At 43.4% G+C, this 18218-nt stretch overlaps 2 protein-coding genes across 2 annotated transcripts; both read left to right on the top strand.

The window, feature by feature from the left end:
• The first annotated feature begins 8877 nt into the window (after window positions 1–8877).
• Window positions 8878–11234, top strand: LOC112879664 (plant cysteine oxidase 5-like). Its single transcript, XM_025944021.1, has 6 exons — window positions 8878–9068; window positions 9415–9631; window positions 9880–10028; window positions 10149–10296; window positions 10558–10761; window positions 10872–11234. The coding sequence occupies exons 2-6, from the start codon at window positions 9532–9534 to the stop codon at window positions 10985–10987; spliced, it is 717 nt and encodes a 238-aa protein (XP_025799806.1). The 5' UTR covers window positions 8878–9068; window positions 9415–9531; the 3' UTR covers window positions 10988–11234.
• A 2505-nt stretch (window positions 11235–13739) lies between these two features.
• Window positions 13740–18060, top strand: LOC112883406 (rab3 GTPase-activating protein non-catalytic subunit). Its single transcript, XM_025948703.1, has 8 exons — window positions 13740–14223; window positions 14644–14778; window positions 14910–15098; window positions 15274–15335; window positions 15624–15781; window positions 15856–16004; window positions 17370–17513; window positions 17757–18060. Exons 1-8 carry the CDS (start codon window positions 13840–13842, stop codon window positions 17928–17930), a joined length of 1395 nt encoding a protein of 464 aa, XP_025804488.1. The 5' UTR covers window positions 13740–13839; the 3' UTR covers window positions 17931–18060.
• Window positions 18061–18218: the final 158 nt, after the last annotated feature.

The following is an 18218-nucleotide window of genomic DNA, read 5'->3' as shown; positions in this document are numbered from 1 at the left end:
GCAGGTGGTGAAAGCCATGTCCGTCCCTTGTAGTTCCCCACGTTTGGGTTGGGCGTAGAGCTAATAACCGGATATACTTGGTAGACTAGGAGTAAGCCGGTGCCAGAAGCAAGCAAGTAATAGCTCAGCTTATCTTTCCTAAGAATCTGTATCCTTAGTCAACCACACTACCCAGAACCATCCTATCTTCTCTTTTCCTTGGGTAAACTAGCTAGCAGACCGTTACACCTCCGTTCCATAAGATTTATACAATACCATGAATACTTTCCTGGTGAAGTGCTACAGCGGTATATCTGTGCGCTTGCGGATTTATTCGTGAATATTAAAAAATACCTACAACAAGCTCGACTCGACTCTAACTACCAGACTACTAAACCTACTCTAAAAGTGAACTAAGAGAAGAGAACTCCTACATGTGTCCCAACAAGTGATGGATGCCCCTCTATTTATAGTGTGGAGATGCTGAGGAGGAGGTCGGCGAAGCGGTTATGCAGGTAGCGTAACTCCTAGGCCGGCCGGCCTAAGGGAGGCCACCCGGCCTCTGATCTGCACCGACTTCAATCTAGCGGGTTTTATTGAGTCCTGGAGGCGGTTGGGATGACTGTTGAGGCGGGGTCTCTATCTTGACGCGAAAGAAGAGGCCGGCTGGCCTAGGTGGGGCCAGCCCACCTGGAACTTTGTCCCAGGTCATCAGATCAACCGCCATCGGTCTTCAACGGTCTTGATTGCTTGCCCACAACCGGCATTGGTGAGAGTTGTGCTCGGTTTTCTGGTGTGTGAGCCCTTCAATCCATGGGTGAGACCTTTCGGTCCATCCGATCAAACCGTCTTCAAGTGCACGGCCTTAAGAGCAAGGTGAGTGTGTTTCCTTACTTCTGGATTGATGATGTGGCAATCTGTGAAGGTGCCAGGCCAGCCGGCCTCTGGGAGGCCGGTCGGCCTTGGATTTTTCCCGTTTTGCCTAAAATTTCCATCACGTATTCCTGTAATCACAACTCATCCAAAACTTGTGAAACTTGATTAATTTTAATAAAATATGTATGGAACATGGTGCAAAGCTCTATTTTATTGCCGAGAAGTTGACGGTTACAATTTGTTTCAATGGCCATCAACAACCACCACACACGACGTAGGGTATTACACAACACGCGGCCCTAACATATCTAAATCTTGTGTTGCTTGCACCTTCGAGTTCCTGGTCTTGGCGATACCCTGCCTATAATCCTACTACCTTAGGGTATCCTTAGATAGGCTTGGCGGTAAAATAGAGCTCTAGAAGCTGGGTTCCGGAGGGCTGAACAGGGAATGTGTACAGAATGAGAATGAAGTGGTTTTCTTCTCCCTTGAACTGATTGGTATCTTGACTGGGGCGGTTGGGTATTAACAGCCTCAACCCTTTACATGTTGGATGCATGATTACACTTTGGCCGTCTTGGGAACAGCGCATCCAGTGTCTCCGGCACCAGCCCCTCCCGGGAACACTTCTATAGTTCTTTATTTTATTGGTGTTTAATAGGAGTTTAAAATGAACACGTGCACATGCTATGTTCTCACAAGATCACCGGAAATAATCATAGTTTGCCTAATACTTTTGGAATTAAAATTTTCCATAAAATATCTAAATATCTAACAATTCCTACTGAGTGGGATACTGGGATGTGATTTGGCACCCAAACTTGCTGACTCTCGCTTCTTTGGTTGATGGAGGAAAGCCATCTCCAAGGTACCAAAGAACAGACGCAAGGGACTCAATTCGTTCATAACTCTGATGGCCTGGGAGCACTGAAACACCGTATTGCATGTGTGTTTGAAAACGCCAGTCAAAATATTCAGGAGGTGAACAGGGCTGTTAACATCGAGAGTAGTTTTTGGTGCTTGGTAGGTGCCTCTTAAGTTTCAGGAGTTCCTAGGTCACTGACCCGAGTGCTTAAGCTCTGGAAGGTCTGGCCGGTTTTCTTCTTTCCATTTCCGTGGCGCGTCTGTATTTTTGGTGCCCTGGTGTTTGTGTGTGGGGTGTTCTTCGTACTCTGTTTGGGTCTTTACTGGACTCACTCGTACTAGCCTATCAACCTGTGCTCCCGCAGGTAAGAATTAGAATTAATATAAAAATAAAATTTATAACTAATAATTATAATTATCTATCTTAAGCTCTCTTTCATCTATTAAATATTCAAAGGTACCATACTATAAAGATACACGCTTATCATTATCTAGTTGTAATATATTTAGTTAGTAACAATATTTTCACTTTGTATCACACCTCCATATATATTTGATATATATTTAATTGAACCATATGTTTAATCTATGTGAGCAATATAAAAATTGGTATTCTTATATCTTCCCTCGTACATGATACATAATATGGGTAGTATTTTTATATAAGTAATAATATAAATAATATATTAATAATGATAGATATAGTAATTTATAATTTTATATCGGTACATTTTAATAGTTTGTTATAATTATATAACTTAGATTCAGATTTAGGAGTTATTTTGACTTTTAATAACGACATAATTAGATAATTTAGATACAAATTTAGAGAGTTATTTGATATTATTTTTATAATGGCATATGTGGATAATTTGCATGAAGATTAGAGGTTAATTTAGCCTATTTTCATAATAGCAAAGGTGGGTAATTTATTAGAAAAAGTAACAGATTCAATAGCTATTATGATTGCCAAATATTTCTTTTTTTATGAAAATTTCTAGAATTTCTCTATTTTATTAGAATCACCATCCAGGATCCTAGATGGCTTCACGTCAAGGCTTTAAAAGCAGCCTCCAATTAGTAGTAGTAAGATATTCCTTTCTCTACCTAAAATGAAATGACATGCAACTCTCTAAATGAAACGCAGCTCTCCTGCGTAGTTCGAGAAAAAAAGATTATAGCACATAGTTAAACAAACATAATTTTTTTGCATAATCTAGAAAGCATGACCCGTCTAGTCCAATATATACGATCAGGGAAAAAGACACGATGACGGTGAACGCACAACCATTGCTTTTTTTATGCCACATAACCATTTCTTTGGCCTTTGCTTGGAAAGGTGTTTTCTTAGACAACACTCTCTGTGAAGATCAAGGTAAGGAGATGAGATGTCACATGTTCTTTACAGGCAAGCCATCAGTAGTGCGGCTACTCAACTTCTCTAATAAAATGCCATGGGATTTTCCACCTGCTAAACCAACAAGGTGTGATTTGTTTATCTGTAGTCCCAGCATGGACTGGAACTACTGGGATTCAAAGGTTGAGACGAACTCTTCCCAGCTGCAAAGTGCGTGTGCACGGATGAATTTTTCCTGACAAAACTTTTGAAGAGACAACAAATGCAATCGTGAGTGACTAGTTTCATATAAAACACACCCAATCTTGATCTGGAGACCCCGGCCCCACCAGTGGGGCGACTCAGGCAGCACCCTTCCTCCACCGCCGTCACCCCCCTCCTGGCTTCCTCTCCACCTCGCCGCCGCTCTGCGGGGCACCAGAAGCCCACATGCCTGCTAGGATGGCGGCGGCGGTGGCCCGCGGCGGATCCACAACGTCGCGCCGGTGCCGAGCTTGGGGCGGCGGATCCGGCGCCCTAGGGACCGGATCCGGTGCCCCCATGGCCAGATCTAAGGGGCCACGATCTCTCTCGCTCCTTCGTCCTCATGGTTGATCTCAATCCCTCATTGACATGGCCCCCTGCGGGTCGGTGAAGGCGGCGGCTGCGGGGCAGTACGCGAGGAGCGGCCGCGTGGGCGTGCACCGACGGCACGCGATGGCGCGGCCGCGGACTGGCACGCAACGACAGCATGCGAGGAGGGAGCTGTAGCACGCTGGGCGCGGCCGGCGCAAGGAGCAAGGAGGAAGCGATGGCCGCAGCCGCTGCGGCCATGGTGGTGTGACGGCCGGCGCGAGCAGCGAAGAGGAGGTGGACGCTGCAGTAGCCGTGGCCACGGTGGTGGCGTGTTGGAGGCCTCGCTGCTAGGGCCAGCGAGTTGTGTGGAGGCTGCGCGGCAGCGGTCCGGAGCGGAGGCTACATGGCAGCAGGGTGAGCGGTGCACAGTTGGCGTACGGTGTGGAGGTGACACGTCGGCAAGCCGGCAGCTGGCGCGACGTGTGTGAGGAGCTCGGGTGTGGTGAGCGCTTCTGGGCGACAAGCGCAGCGGAGGTGGAGGTTAGCGGCATGGTGCGTGGAGGTGGCGGAGCCACCCCAGTTGGCTGTCGTGGCTGTGGTCCTGGAGTGCTAAGCCGTGACCAAAGGATCAGAATGTGTTGACGAACGTTATTTTAAAATCGCCCGCTAATTTCTTGGTGAATAAATGGGCCATAAATATAGTTTGTATTGGTTTGTATCTAATAAATTCCATGAGTTTGGTGGTTTTGAAGTACTTTGCAGGAATATGATCAAAAAGATATTAAACAAAGCATTTATAATTATGGTGCAAAATGAACTTGAGAAGAAATCCAATTATATCATCACAAACAATCTCAAGTTTCAAGTTGGAGTCAACCATTGCTAAGAGCTCGTCGAGACAGTCGAAATGGATATATTATTGGCATAGTTTGGAGTCCACATGGAAAATCTATCAATGAAACAAACCATTAAGAGGTGCTGACATCATCGCTGACGTCATCACCGTGGCGGACCCCACCAGCAGGTCAGCGCCGGCCCGCGGGAGCTCACGCAGGCGCGCAGGCGATCCCACCTGGACGCGTGGCGGCTTCCCAGTGGCGGGGAACCGCTGCCGCGGATCGCCCCCACCCCCCCGGGCGCGCGCTCGTTCCGCGCGGGAGCCGACCCGCTGGGACGCGTGGCACTGCAGGAGAGGCTGGCGGCCGGTTTTTCCTCTGGATTTTCTCCCACAGCGCTGCACGGCTCCGGTTTTCCTTCCAGGACTCCGGTTCAGATGGCTTTCTTCCGGTTTTGCACACCCACCGCCTCCAGGAAGCTTGGCGCGCGAATTTTGGGCGCCAACCGACCTGGGAACGTCGTCGGTTCCCAGGCCAGGTTGCGTGAGGGGACAAGGAAAAGGGGAATCTTCCCCTAAAATCAAAATCAAATGTAGCTTCTCCACTTCTCCAAGTTTGTTTCCATTATAAATAAAGATCTCTCTTTCACCGTAACACACACAACCAAGGAGCAATTCTTTCATTCTATTAAAATGTAGAGTTAGGCTAGTATATTTGGGAGTTAGAGTTGGGTTGAGCGTTGCCTCGGAGTTCCGGAGTTGTCTTCGGAAGTTCGGTAAAAAGCTCTTGTATATTTTTTCTTTTCTTATGTAAGACTCTTGAGTTATTAATATAAAATATCTTCTGCTTTTATTTTGAGTTAATTAAGTTCTGCATTTATTTCGTGGATAATTGTGGAATGTCTAGTTAGACTTAAGTCAGGTTAGATTGGCACTAGCGATTGTCATAGTCCCTTGTATGCGAGTTTCACGTTCTTTCTCTTAGGCTCTTTTCCTTGGAGCCTTAGGGATAGGGTGCTCTCTTATTTGGAATTCCAGGAGAGTATTAAGTTATATCTATAGTTGTGGTGCTTAGAGCTATCGCTTAACTTGATTTGCATCCAACCCTACGAATACTAGTGGTAGCCGGCAGGTGATGACTGCACAAGTTCCCCTTCTCATCCCTTTTTGGAGCTTGTCCGGTCCGAGCGCCCCAAGCATACTTGAATTAACTATAATAGTTTCTCTTCCCTCTGCTTCCACTTATAGTTCTCTACTAGAGTTGGCTCAAGTACATAAGAAGTATCTAGGAACCTGTCTCGTCTCATTGTCCTCACACCTAGCTAGACCGCTCTACTGTTGCTTATTTAGGATGTCTCCTGTGTGTGTCTTTGAATATCACTCCTATCATTCCGTTTACCCCCGCTCTGGTTTAGCTGGTATTTTAATTACTAGATATATCCTTGTTAGTTATCGATAACTTTAGCTATTGCTTCCCTGAGGAAAAATACGATATTCCCTGAGGAAAAATACGATACTCTGGAATATTTCCGGGTGAAATGCTACAACGATAATTTTGTGCGCTTGCAGAATTAATCTCGTATTAAATCTGTGAACATAAAAAATACCAACAGAACGCTCCAGGCGAAAACCCTTGCTGGCATTCCTGCTGGTAGCGTCGAGGCGGCACCCTAGGATGTCGTTTTTCCCGTTGGGGGAGTCTTCTTGGAGCTACAACCTTGTTGCACGGGACTCTCTGGGTGAAAACCCTATCCAGATCCTGGACGAGTGACGGCGGTGCCTTTTGGCGTCGTGCCCTCCTTGGAGGCGTCATCTCTAGAGACCCGTTTAGGCTTGAGGTATTTATGGTCTATTGGTCATGGGCGTCAACGGATGGTGTTGGCTATTCCGCCGCGTGGCAAGCTTAACGGGTGTTGCCGAGCCTTCGTGGTGGTGTTCATAGCTATGGTAGTGGCTGGAGGTTGTCGCATGTCTATCGTTTGTGGCTGCTTGCAGCAGACCGCGGCGGCTGGCGTTGCTTGGCAATTGTCAATGCGGCGTGGGACTGCGTCGAAGGATGGCGCTCGCGGCATCAGCATCATGGGATGACTTGGCTTGTAGCGGACTGCGACAGGCTGCTCAGCTTGGCTGGGCTTTTCGGTGCGGTACATCATCGAAAGACAGCGCAAGCGACTTCTTCGGCTTGCTGGCACGGCAGCAGAGGTCATGGGCGCGGCTGAAGCAAGTAGGTGAGGTTGGCCTACGGCGGCGGCTCAGCATTGATGGAGATCTAGGGATGTGGGGCAACATTGATCTCCACTCCGACGGCAACAAAGGAAACGGAATCGTGGCATGGAGTACTGCGGTGGGCGTGGCGAGGCCCCCGCGCCCGGTGATTCTTCGAGGCGATGAGAGCGAGGTTGAAAGATATCTAGGCCCCTTAGTGGGTTTTGGTGGTAGATGACAAAGCACATGTATATTTAATCATGTTATCAAGCATGTGTGCAGGTGCTAAGGGTGATTAAGCAAAGAGTATTATGAAGCATGATCCCTCAAAAGGGAAAATAAAAAACGGTATTTCAAATTTACTTGAAGAGGAGATTTTATTTTGAAATTGAGTATAGGAACGCTATATTATCAAGAGGGACTTTGATCTACAGATGTTGACGTGGTAGTTGTGCTCAAGAAAACCTAAAAAACCATGAGAATCAAACCTACCACTATAAATAGTCTTCTTGTGAAATTCCCTGCTAAACCCGAGTGTCCGGATCCTAGTCCGGAATGTCCGGACAGAGACATACGGAGTATCCGGACATACACCCGGAGTCTCCAGATAATTGTTCCCTATCCATAAATTGCTCTGGTCCGGAGTCTCCGGACCCCATTGTCCGAAGCATCCGGACAAGTACCCAGAGTATCCAGGTACCCTTTAGCCAATGCCTAGTTTTCTGTGAAAGGGAGTATAAATACCCCCATACCCCCTCACGCAGACCTCTCTCTTGCTCATTTAGACCAGAAACGCCCACAAGCTAAAGAAGAACTCTCTCACTCCCCCTTTCTTCATTCTTGAGTGATTACCTTTGGGGGATTCAAGTGAGATTGTTGCGAGAGCAAAGATTTGTGCTAGTGAGCTTCCATTCCATCTCTTGAGCACATCATCCTTGTCTAGCCGGTGGATTCGAGTTTGTTACTCTTGGAGCTTCAAGCTCCTAGACGGCTAGGCGTCGCTCGTGAGTGCTCAAGCAAGTTGTGAGCATCACGGAAAGTTTGTAATCGTCATTCCTCTCGGAGGAACTCATACTAAGTGACCTTAGGTTTGAATGTTGGTCTCACCCTTGGGAGAGGGGCATAGGGGTTCTTGAGCACCATCTCTTGATCCTTCCTCAACGGAGATGTAGCTCCTTTTGGAGTGAACTTTGGGAAACAAATTATCTCTCTCTTGTGCTCCTTACTTGTTTTATTGGTTAATTGCTTGTGAGACTAACTTTCTAGGGTTTGAGGTCGATCTACTATTATACAAGTCTCTAGAGCAAGACAACTGGTAAGATACACTCCAAAGGTATCACTAGCTCTTCTAAATTTACTCGATCATCAGTATCTCCTTTTTATGTATATTGTTTCATACTCGGATAGTCCGGACGTTATCTCCGGAAACTCCGAACACAAAGCCCGGAGTATCCGGACATCTGTGTTACTGACAGTGTTCAGAGTATTTTAAGTTTCATATTAGCCTATTCATCCCCTCTCCTAGGCATCTTGAGGTCCTTTCAGAGGTCCAACGATGGAAGTGGCGAGGTCCCCGCACGTTGTGTTATTGTGGTGGTGACTGCGAGACAGCCTACCAGAAGTCCAGTTTCGGTGGTATCACTCCGTCAGGTGGAGGGTGGTGTTGCAGCGGCGTGGTGGCGGAGGGTCCAGCATGGCGGTGGTCTGCCCGGTGCGGTGTAGTCTGCATCTTTCGGTTCCCTATCGACGCAGGGTCACGCCTAGAGGTTCTCGGCGACTACATAAGTGTGGATATTTTGGCGGGTGCTGCGGGCTCTGGTTTCTGCTGTGTTTGTTGCATGGAGTGATTTCCGACCAGGCACGAGTTGTGCGGCTTGTGTCGTTGCCTCAATCTGACCAGCCTGAGTTGTTGAGTAGTGTTGAGTTCGACGTATGTTTATGCCCTAATCCAACCTGTCGGTGCTATTTCTGTGGTTTTCTTTTACCTGGCTATGGCCTTCTAGGATATAACCTTATATTTTTCTGCTATACCAGTAGAAACACACTCATCGAGTGTTGTTTAAAAAAACAAATGCAATCGTGACCAGTGATCGGAATAAGTTTCAGGAGACTTTGAGCCTGTTAGACCTACCTTTTGTTACAATAACAAAAAGGAAAATAACAAACTTGTCATTGGCTCATTGCCCTGCCTCTTTCGGTCCTCTTCTAGAGCCGGAAGGGAAAGGGTCATCTTCCAGCGTTGCAGCAAAATTCAACAACGCCCATTCGTGCTGCTGTCCCTATTGTGCACCAACCGACCGGGCACCAGAGTACAAGATGGGGGGTCACCACTGGAGCTCGTGAGATGAGGTCTCATGATCCTCCTCCTCCTGCATCGCCTCCTTCCAAGAACCTGAGGTATCCCCTTCCATCGCCTCTGTTTCCTGCTTCAATGCAAAACAATTTTTTTTTGTCTACATGTTTCTGTTGGCCCTGGGAGGTCTACTTTTAGTTTTGCTGATTTTAGTCTTGAGTTTGTAAAGATGTCCTAATTTTGTATATATTTTTATGTGAAGTAGTTTATTCCAAATCGTAGTTTTTTTTTGTTTACTCATAGAATATGGATCCTAATTAGAGGAGGGACGAGGGCAGCCTTCTTTTAGGAACCATCGATCGATTGGTGTACGCGTGTGTCCATCTCTTGATCTACTCTTTATCCTACTTGGGATATCTTTGTAATCAACTTCATTTCTCATTGGCACAGGCTCTAAAGGAAACCTCAGGCTGACTTGAAGACAACTTCTGTCGAAGTGAATTTGTATATATCTGAGGGTTGAAACTTTTTAGTTTAGTTCTTAAGTTATAAAAGCCTTCGACTACTATGGGTGCGATCCAGAAGCTTTATGAGGTCTGTAAAGGATCGTTATCTGAAAAGGGACCTATATCTTCTGAAGCCATCGATAAAGTCCGTGTTGTATTAGGTAAGAACTACTACCTACCTTCTGGTATTGATATAATCTTCAGAAAATCAAAGCTGGAGGACACAAAAATCGATTAGAACGAAGCAAACTTCTATGGAGTGAGAGTATAATTTGCACAAAGCGTGTTTCTTTCACTGAAGCTATGTATTGGTTGTGAAATTAAAGTACTGTGAAAAAATTGAAAGACACAAGCATGGCTCATGAAAAAATTAACAGATCTGTTCTTATTGTTCAAAACTTCCTGGCAGACAAGATCACACCTTGTGATGTTGGACTAGAGTGTGAAGCTCAAGCTGCACGTGTTTGGCGGAGTACACAAACCCTGAGTAGGAGAAGAGTTTTTCCTTCCAGCCCTGCGATCAGATACCGTCACATTTATGAGTGCAAAAGCTTCTCAGTAAGCCATTAACAACTTCATCTGCCATACATCTTTTTTCTGCATTGCATCATTCAAGTGTTCAGCAGTCCTCCTTCACCCTTTGCCTAAAGGTTGTTGTCGTTCATGTTGAATGTACAGATTGGGATATTTTGCATACCAGCATCGTCCAACATTCCACTCCACAACCATCCTGGAATGACTGTACTCAGCAAAGTTTTATATGGCACAGTGCATGTCAAAGCATATGACTGGATTGATAAAGCTGAACCTCTTAGCTTATTGAAAGGTAAGGTTTCCTTAATCATAAGTATTTATGATGAACTTGACTAACGAATTAAATTTACCCTTTAGGTTGTTCAAAAATGTATAAAAACCACGCTTTTGATATAGTACCCCAAACTTGTTTGGATGTTAGACCTGCCCAATGCCCTCTGATATAACAGTATTCAAATATAGTATTGCCAAGTGAATGCCTTCAAGTACATGGCTCTGACTGCCCGGTGCTTTCTATCAATTTTGATTGCACACTTTCTTTTGTAAATTGAAGTGAGACATGCCAAGGTTGTAAGAGACGGTGAAATGTCGGCGCCTTGTGGGGCGATGATTCTTCATCCAGAAGAAGGCGGGAACATACATGCTTTCAAAGCCATCACACCATGTGCTATCCTAGACATTTTAACACCTCCTTACTCTTCAGAAGGTGGGAGGCACTGCTCCTACTTCCGGAGCTGCCCAAAGTCAGACACATCGGGTTAGTGTAACAATCTTTATGCATGAGCATATATGTACAACACTTGCTCTACTTATTGTGATGTGAATTCAGGTTCTTACTCACCTTTTGGATTGCTATTGTTTCTCCAGGCGTTTTATTGAACCATACAAAGGGATCTGAATTTGTTTGGCTTGAAGAATACCAGCCCCGTGACAGCTTTGTCATTAGAAGGGACCTGTACACAGGGCCTGCATTAAAGTTATGAGAAGATCATGCTCAGCACAATAATTGCTTTCTTAATTTCTTAAGTTATAAAGAAGTACATAGCCATGCAAAGCATCCCATTTCGCCTTTGTGCTTTGCACTTTTATTTAGAGGCACGTAATTATTCCATAAGGTCTGATTTATGTATTTTAAGGTAATTTTATTGTACATTTTCTATGTAACTCGCTGACAAAATATTTATATAATTATATAAAAGTGGAAGGTATTTTTGAGCCTTCCTTTGGATACAGGCCTCCCTCTTGGAAATATTGTTAGCAGTGACCTTAAGAAACTTTGGGGTTAGCAGGGTACTGTATTTATTTTATTTTTGTTCGTCATATTGCGTGAGTTTGCAATTTGGCATATGCTACTAATTTTGTTATTCTGTTCAATTCTTTTTCTGTGTGTGTAGTGTACATGATCTTTATATATAAGGCAATTGCAGTGTTGAGTCCTACCTTTCCCATACAATTCTTCCTGAGAGAACATAAATAACTAAAGTAAAGAACTTTGCATCTATCGTGTACATGTAATGGTCTAAAACCAATAAAGCACATCTATTATGTCAAATTCTTTTTCTTCAATTGGTGTTAATGATGTTGTAGAGGGGAAATATTCGGGCTCATCATGGCTTTGCTCTCCTCCATTTGTGATATCATCCGGATCTTCTCCTACTCCTTGATCAAATAGCTTCTAGCTATGCTCCAGGATCTCTCATTCTGTATACTGCTAACTTGATGTCCAAAATTAATTGGCATCCAATCAAGTTGATCCAATTCCTTCAATGGTCTAGCATTCTTCAAACTTGGGCCTACACTCATGTTAGTTTCAAAAGCTCCAATACACGTAACAATCTTTGTTACCTCGGGAAGTGGTTCTTTAACTCCTGGTGTGGTCGTTTCATCTTCCTTCAGCTATGGTTCATCTTTTCGAAAAAGAAAAAATTCAGCAAGCATCTCAGGCTTGCTTTCGTCGTTACGCCCCTCCTGATAATGTTTCTAGCGGTCTATAGATTCATTTCTGCCGCGTCGCTTATCCTTTGTAAGATCTGCAGCTTCTCTAAGCGTTTTTTCCATCAAGTTACCTCCTGCCCACATATCTACATACTCGGCAGAGTGACAGGTTAGTGAAAATAAGATGATTGCAACAGCACATCATTAGGAATTTCCAATTTCTGGTCTTGTTCGAATAGTACATTAAACCGATTCCAAGCTTCATCAATCACATCATATTTTCCTTCTTGCTTGAAATCAATCACTTGCAGCTTTAAATCTTGAAACTTTTTATGGGAAAATATTTCAAATAGAATTTCTTCGTGAGATCATCCCACTTTCCCTTCACTTTAACAGAAGCAAGTGTGCACCATCTTCCATTTCACCTATAAGAGAAATGGAAAAAAAAAATCCACTTGAACCAAGCTGTCGGAACTCCTTGTTGCGACATGTTGCATATCATCTTGAATCGCTCAAGATTTCTATATGAATTGTCCTCCTCCAGTCCTCTGAAAGGATTTGTCGCTACTTACTCCTCAAAACTTGCATCTCAACTTGCTCCAATGATGAACTTGATAATTCCCTTAATGATATTTCTTCTATTCTCCAATAACTATGCCATAAAAGCTTGTTGATAAGGACACCAATTCGTCAACCACGTACCAGTTGTAACTTTCCTTTAGAATATTCCCACAAGGTTTATCAATTCATGAACAAGTGGATGCTGGTTTTTATTTTATATTAATCTTACTAATGAAACCAAGCAAATGGATTTGTATAGACTAAATAACAATTAAAGTAAATAGAATAGACTAACAAGAGAGCAAACAAAGATAGATAAATGTTCCCTCCCTAGAATCTTGGTTTGTTACCCTTTCAAAAGAATAAAATCTAGGTTCATTAATATATCAATATATTCGTTTACATGTCATAATATTTACACATAATGAAACACTTACTAAGAGTAGTCTCAGTTAATGATAACACAATGAAAGTTTCATTAGAAGTGGCATAACATCATTCTTAGTGGGAGTTCCATCAGTATTAAATGATATGCCACATCAGCAAATACGATGTTATGATAGGATATTTAAGAAGAGAGAAGAGATAGTTTTATCACCATAAAGCTAGGTGTATATCGTTTCCTAGACACAAAACACATTGAAACTACCATTGAGAGCTATTTGATTTCATCCAATCCGATGCATTGCAATAAATATTTGTACCTTGCATTGAAAATGTAACATAAAACAACTACGCATTAGAGGTACAGTTTCATTTATCAATTAACGTTAGGCTAATCACAATGTGGGTTTCATGTCCATGTTTCCAAGAATGTCACGTCAACTTTGTAGAAGGATGAAACACCCTCTCTCAATAGAGAGTTTCATCTCACTATTTCATATGCCAACATACTACTTAAATACTGCAAATAAATAACCAATAGAATTTACTCAATTGTGTGAAGATGAAACAAAACACTCTCAATGGAGGTTTCACACGGTTTCCAAGTTCTTGGAAATGGGTTAACATAGTTTCATCCTCATGAAATTCCATGAAACTCTTACTTCTTAAATGATATGCCATATTGCTGATGTGGCAGGCTAATTAATGCCATGAAACACCCCATGAAACTTCCATTGTGAATAGCCTTAGTAAAACTTACACTCAGAATGGTCTAATGCCTCGAGCAACGCAAGGGCTTAATCTCGTAATCTCATTAGTTAACCACTTAACCCTGAATTAGAGGTTAGCCAAAGGGTGTATCCGCCAAAATCACACGCGCACGTCTCCTCTTCCTGGGCGCTCCGCGCGGCCCCAACCTTCCAGACATCCGCGGGATCTCCTCGTGCCTGCCTCCATGGCGCCGCGGGGCCACCACCTGACGGAGGTGGCCCTCCTCGCTTCCGCCTCGCCGGACCTCGCCGCCGTGGATGCCGGCGAGCGTGAGGGGTGGCTGGACGACCCCACCGTGCTCCCCTCGCTCGGGCCCCGCGCGCGCGCCCTCGCCGTGGCCAGCGCGACGCGGTCCGTGCTCGTGATCGTCCCGGTCGCGGGAGGTGGAGGAGGCGGGGTCACGGTGAAGCCCGCGGTGGGGCCCGAGGAGGGCCGGATCTCGGCCGTAGAGTGGGTCCCGCTCACCACGGAGGACGGTGAAGAGGAGGAGGGGTTAGCAGTGGCGGTCGGCACGGACACCGGGTGGCTGCTGTTCTACTCGCTCGCCGGCGATCTGTTGCACAAGCAGGTCGCTTAATCCATCCAGTTCTCTCTGTAGATATGCTAGTCTGGGAAATATAAGAATTATCGGGTCTACTTTTTAGGCCAGATTGTTACAATATATATGATAGCTTTTGTACGATCTTTTAGGATTCACACTAATGCTCTTACTAGTGTCAGATAAGATGCAAGGATTTGCTTGAAATGTGAGGAATTCTAGCAGTGCAGATTCCAAATGTACGTTTCGTGTCTAGGTAGGTGGTGTGAAACTGCATTGATGGATTGCTCCCCCTAAATATACTTTGTAATGTAGGCAGCACATGTATTGTAGTGCAAAGAGAAGATACTCTGTTTAGATTGCTCCTACAGTCATTAACTATATTGTCTATCTCCGATCTTTATCAAACACACATCTTTTTAATGTCATCCTTGGATGTGTTTATTTCAGAGTGTATATCCTTCAAAGATACTGAAACTCAACTTTCGTGAGCGGAAGGAGAACGCTTGGGAAGATTCAGGTTCAGATGAACTTTCTGTAGTTTTTCCTGGTGTTATCGCACGCTTTGATGGGGCTGACCTTCAGGTTTGTGTGAAACCCTCCTTCATTTCTCTATTAGAAACGGATAGCCTGATGCTTAATCGCTAGCGTCGTAATGATCAGGCTTTCTGTGTCTGTTCAATGATAATAATAACTGATTTCTTGGTTATTCACAGAACATTCTTCAAAAAGCATTTCAAGATGTAAAATCACGTCTGTGGAAAGATAAGTTTGAAGAGGAAGATACTGAGGATGAGGGTTCCTTTGGAAGGATAGCTTTTCAGATTTGGAATGTGAGCAAGTTTGGTTCTTGTGCTGATGCTGCAATTGTTGGTCTGATGCCACCTCCCTTGTTAGAACTTCAGGTGACTTGCTCACTCATGATTCTTCTACTGTTGTTAGATATCACTCTTACATAAATTCATTATGCGTTTACCATTATTATTTTAGTTTTATCATATCCCTGTTTTGCTACCTTTAGTGGAAGCTTTCTGAAACTACGATTATATTGAATTCAGCTGCTTTTATATTGCTGGGCAGTCAAGTCAGCGCCACTACTGTGCCATCACAGTTGGAGAGGATGCTGTAGTTTCAGCATATAGGTGAGTTTCATTGCGCACTGGCTTTTGCATTTCTGATTGAGGTGATCATGATACTAGCTCTGACATAGTGACATTATTTGTCAGTCATTTCATTGTGAGTTCTGTAGACATGGTTTATCGACTCAAATTATATTGCAAGTTTGCAACAGGAAACTTATCAGCTTCCATTCAAATTTGAATTGCAATCAGTTCAAAATAATGTCCATCTGTTCTAGATGTTGGTAGAGGAAAGTTATTGAGTGATGTTGTTAGTTTTACACATCTCATAACACATTGTTGACTCTGCAGGCTATCAGAAGATAGAAGCAGGTCAATTGTTGGAGCAATTTTGTCAAGAGGTGTAGCTGCAACATTTTCGACAATATCGTCTTTGTCAAAAATATTATGGCGGAGTGAGCCATCACCACCTAAAAAGTCACGGCCAAAGCCTCAATCCTTTGCAAAAAGTAATGGCTAGTAGTTCAAATTCAACATGTTTTAAAAATACTGAATTTATTCCTCACAGTCACATATGCTGCAGCATCACCCCTAACTTGCTTAAAAGACTCGCCGAGGAAGGGAGAACGGCTTACACTCTCCCCAAGTGGTACATTGGCTGCCATAACTGATTCACTTGGGCGGATTCTACTGCTGGACACTCATGCCCTTGTGGCTGTACGGTTATGGAAGGTAAAGTTCTTGAGTTCATTCTTAAATAATCTAATCTAAAGAAATAATGAATTGCCAAGTAATATATAACTTCCAATAGTTAAGACTATTGCCTTCTGGTGTGGTTATTAGTTCATTTTCTTTTGAAGCCATATTGATCTTGATTAGTTTGTTTTCCCTTATTTAGGTATGTTTGTAGCACTTGTAATGCCTAGTCGTCTTGTATTTAGGATTTTAAAGGTTTGTTTTGTCTGAGGTTTAGACTAATATTGGATTCACCCAAAAATAATTGAAGTTAAAACACAACATGTATGGTGAGAATTGCAAGACAAAAAAGGTTGTAAAATGGATTCTCCCTTTCAAAATATGGAAACTTTGTTTTGATTTGAGAGCAAGAGACATGACAGGGAGAGCTAGTAAAATGGATTCTCCCTTTTGCAATATGGATAGGTAGCCTGGGTCAAAATAGGTATCCAATGGTTCCTGGTGATTTTCCAAACCTTGGTTTCGAGAACAAAAGAGAAATTATGTCATGGAGAAAATCAAGCTATAGAAAGTATCACCTGATAGAATTATGTGCCATGTTTTATTAAATATATGATTGGTTGCAGTAGTGGGCACAACTGTGTAACTATGCATTGTGGTGTCCTGTGGTGTTGAGGGCACACCTGGATGTACCATCCTATGATAGAGTGTAAATTGTGGTAGGATCAGGAGATTGCACATAGGTATGGTGGTTCAACTGTGCTCTCACATCTCATCCCTGAACAAGTCTGCAATGGATACACAATTGCTATTGTGGGAGTAGCAAACCAGGGCAATCATGTACAGTCCTCTGATCATGCCACCATTTACCACTAGGTAGCACAGTACCATCCCATGCCACTGCAACTCAAGTGCTTGTATTTCTAGGGCACTATGAGATCTTTAAGTGACTAAGACTCAAGTATTTTGAGATGAGAGCTCAACCTTTATCTAGTAAGTTTATATATAGGTTCCTGCTGGTTTTCCAAACCTAGATAGCAAAAGTGTAGATAGTAAGGGAGAGAAATGTTATGTTGAAAATCTAGTTACAGAAACTGTCACCTCCATCTGATGGCTTTTATATACCATTTTTCAATCAAATTGTTGATTGGTTGTAGCAGTCGGTAAAAACTGTTTGCCAAGCTTGCATCACTTTTTTGGGTTGAAGGGGGTTGCACTGTCCTACGATTGTTGTAAATCGTGGTAGGATCAGAAATCTGCACATAGAAAATATTGTGGTTAAAGTGTACAATGGATATAAAATTACTGTTGTGAGACATGATCCCAGGACTGCACATGATTACTTTAGTCAGCAACTCACAATACCATTGTATTTCCATTTCTTTTATCATTTTTTTATAGGGCTATCGTGATGCTTCATGTCTATTTGTGGAGATGCTACTAAATAAAGACAAGGCTTCATCAAGTACAATGCGTATGGAATATGCAAAGAGTGACTACTGTTTGTGTCTAGCAATTCATGCCCCACGGAAAGGCATAATAGAGGTAAGTCTCATGGTTGCCTAATTGCTGATTTCTTGTTTAGCGATCATCTTTTGGTTTTATCAGTGCTGAACGAAGACATTCTGGGTTGTTTGACTTTCTGTTGGTCTTCAGTCACTTAGAAGAGTTTAAGGATTTATTACATGTTTTCTTCAGAGGGTGATAAACAAGCTGTGTTGTGAGGTTAGCTAAAGGACTATTTACTTTCTGGTTGAGACTTGTAATTTGTTGCCCTTATGTGGCCAGGTTTGGAAGATGCGAACCGGGTCACGCCTTTTAACCATTCCATGCCCCAAAGGAAGCAGAATCTTACAACCCTCAGCGAGGCTCTCGTCGTCATTCTCATATGCCCCGCTGGAGGTTTACTTGTTCAATGGAGACTCTGGGCAGTTGTCAGTTTTGAATAGTCACGTTGGATGACTACTGTGTATTGTTCTTTTGTGGTGTTAAATTGTTCCTGCCAAGTGTTGTACAGAAATATTTGTTTTTTTAACAGTGCTTCCAATTTTGACGATCAAGAAAAATGAATAAAGCTGGGTTTTGTGTGACATGTTTCATTTAGCATTGTACCATTATGGTGGAGTATAACAATCTTGTTCAGTTGACTGCTGTCAGAAATTTTAGCGTCTAACTGTGCTTAAATAGAAATATCAAGGTTTTGCTTCAAGTTGGTTTGCAGTTAGACCTCTTCACTAAGGTTATGTCCAA

Source organism: Panicum hallii, chromosome 2 (genome assembly GCF_002211085.1).
Source record: "Panicum hallii strain FIL2 chromosome 2, PHallii_v3.1, whole genome shotgun sequence".
Lineage (NCBI taxonomy): Eukaryota > Viridiplantae > Streptophyta > Magnoliopsida > Poales > Poaceae > Panicum > Panicum hallii.
The sequence above is the reverse complement of the archived record's forward strand: the minus strand, read 5'-3'. Positions and strand labels throughout refer to the sequence as shown.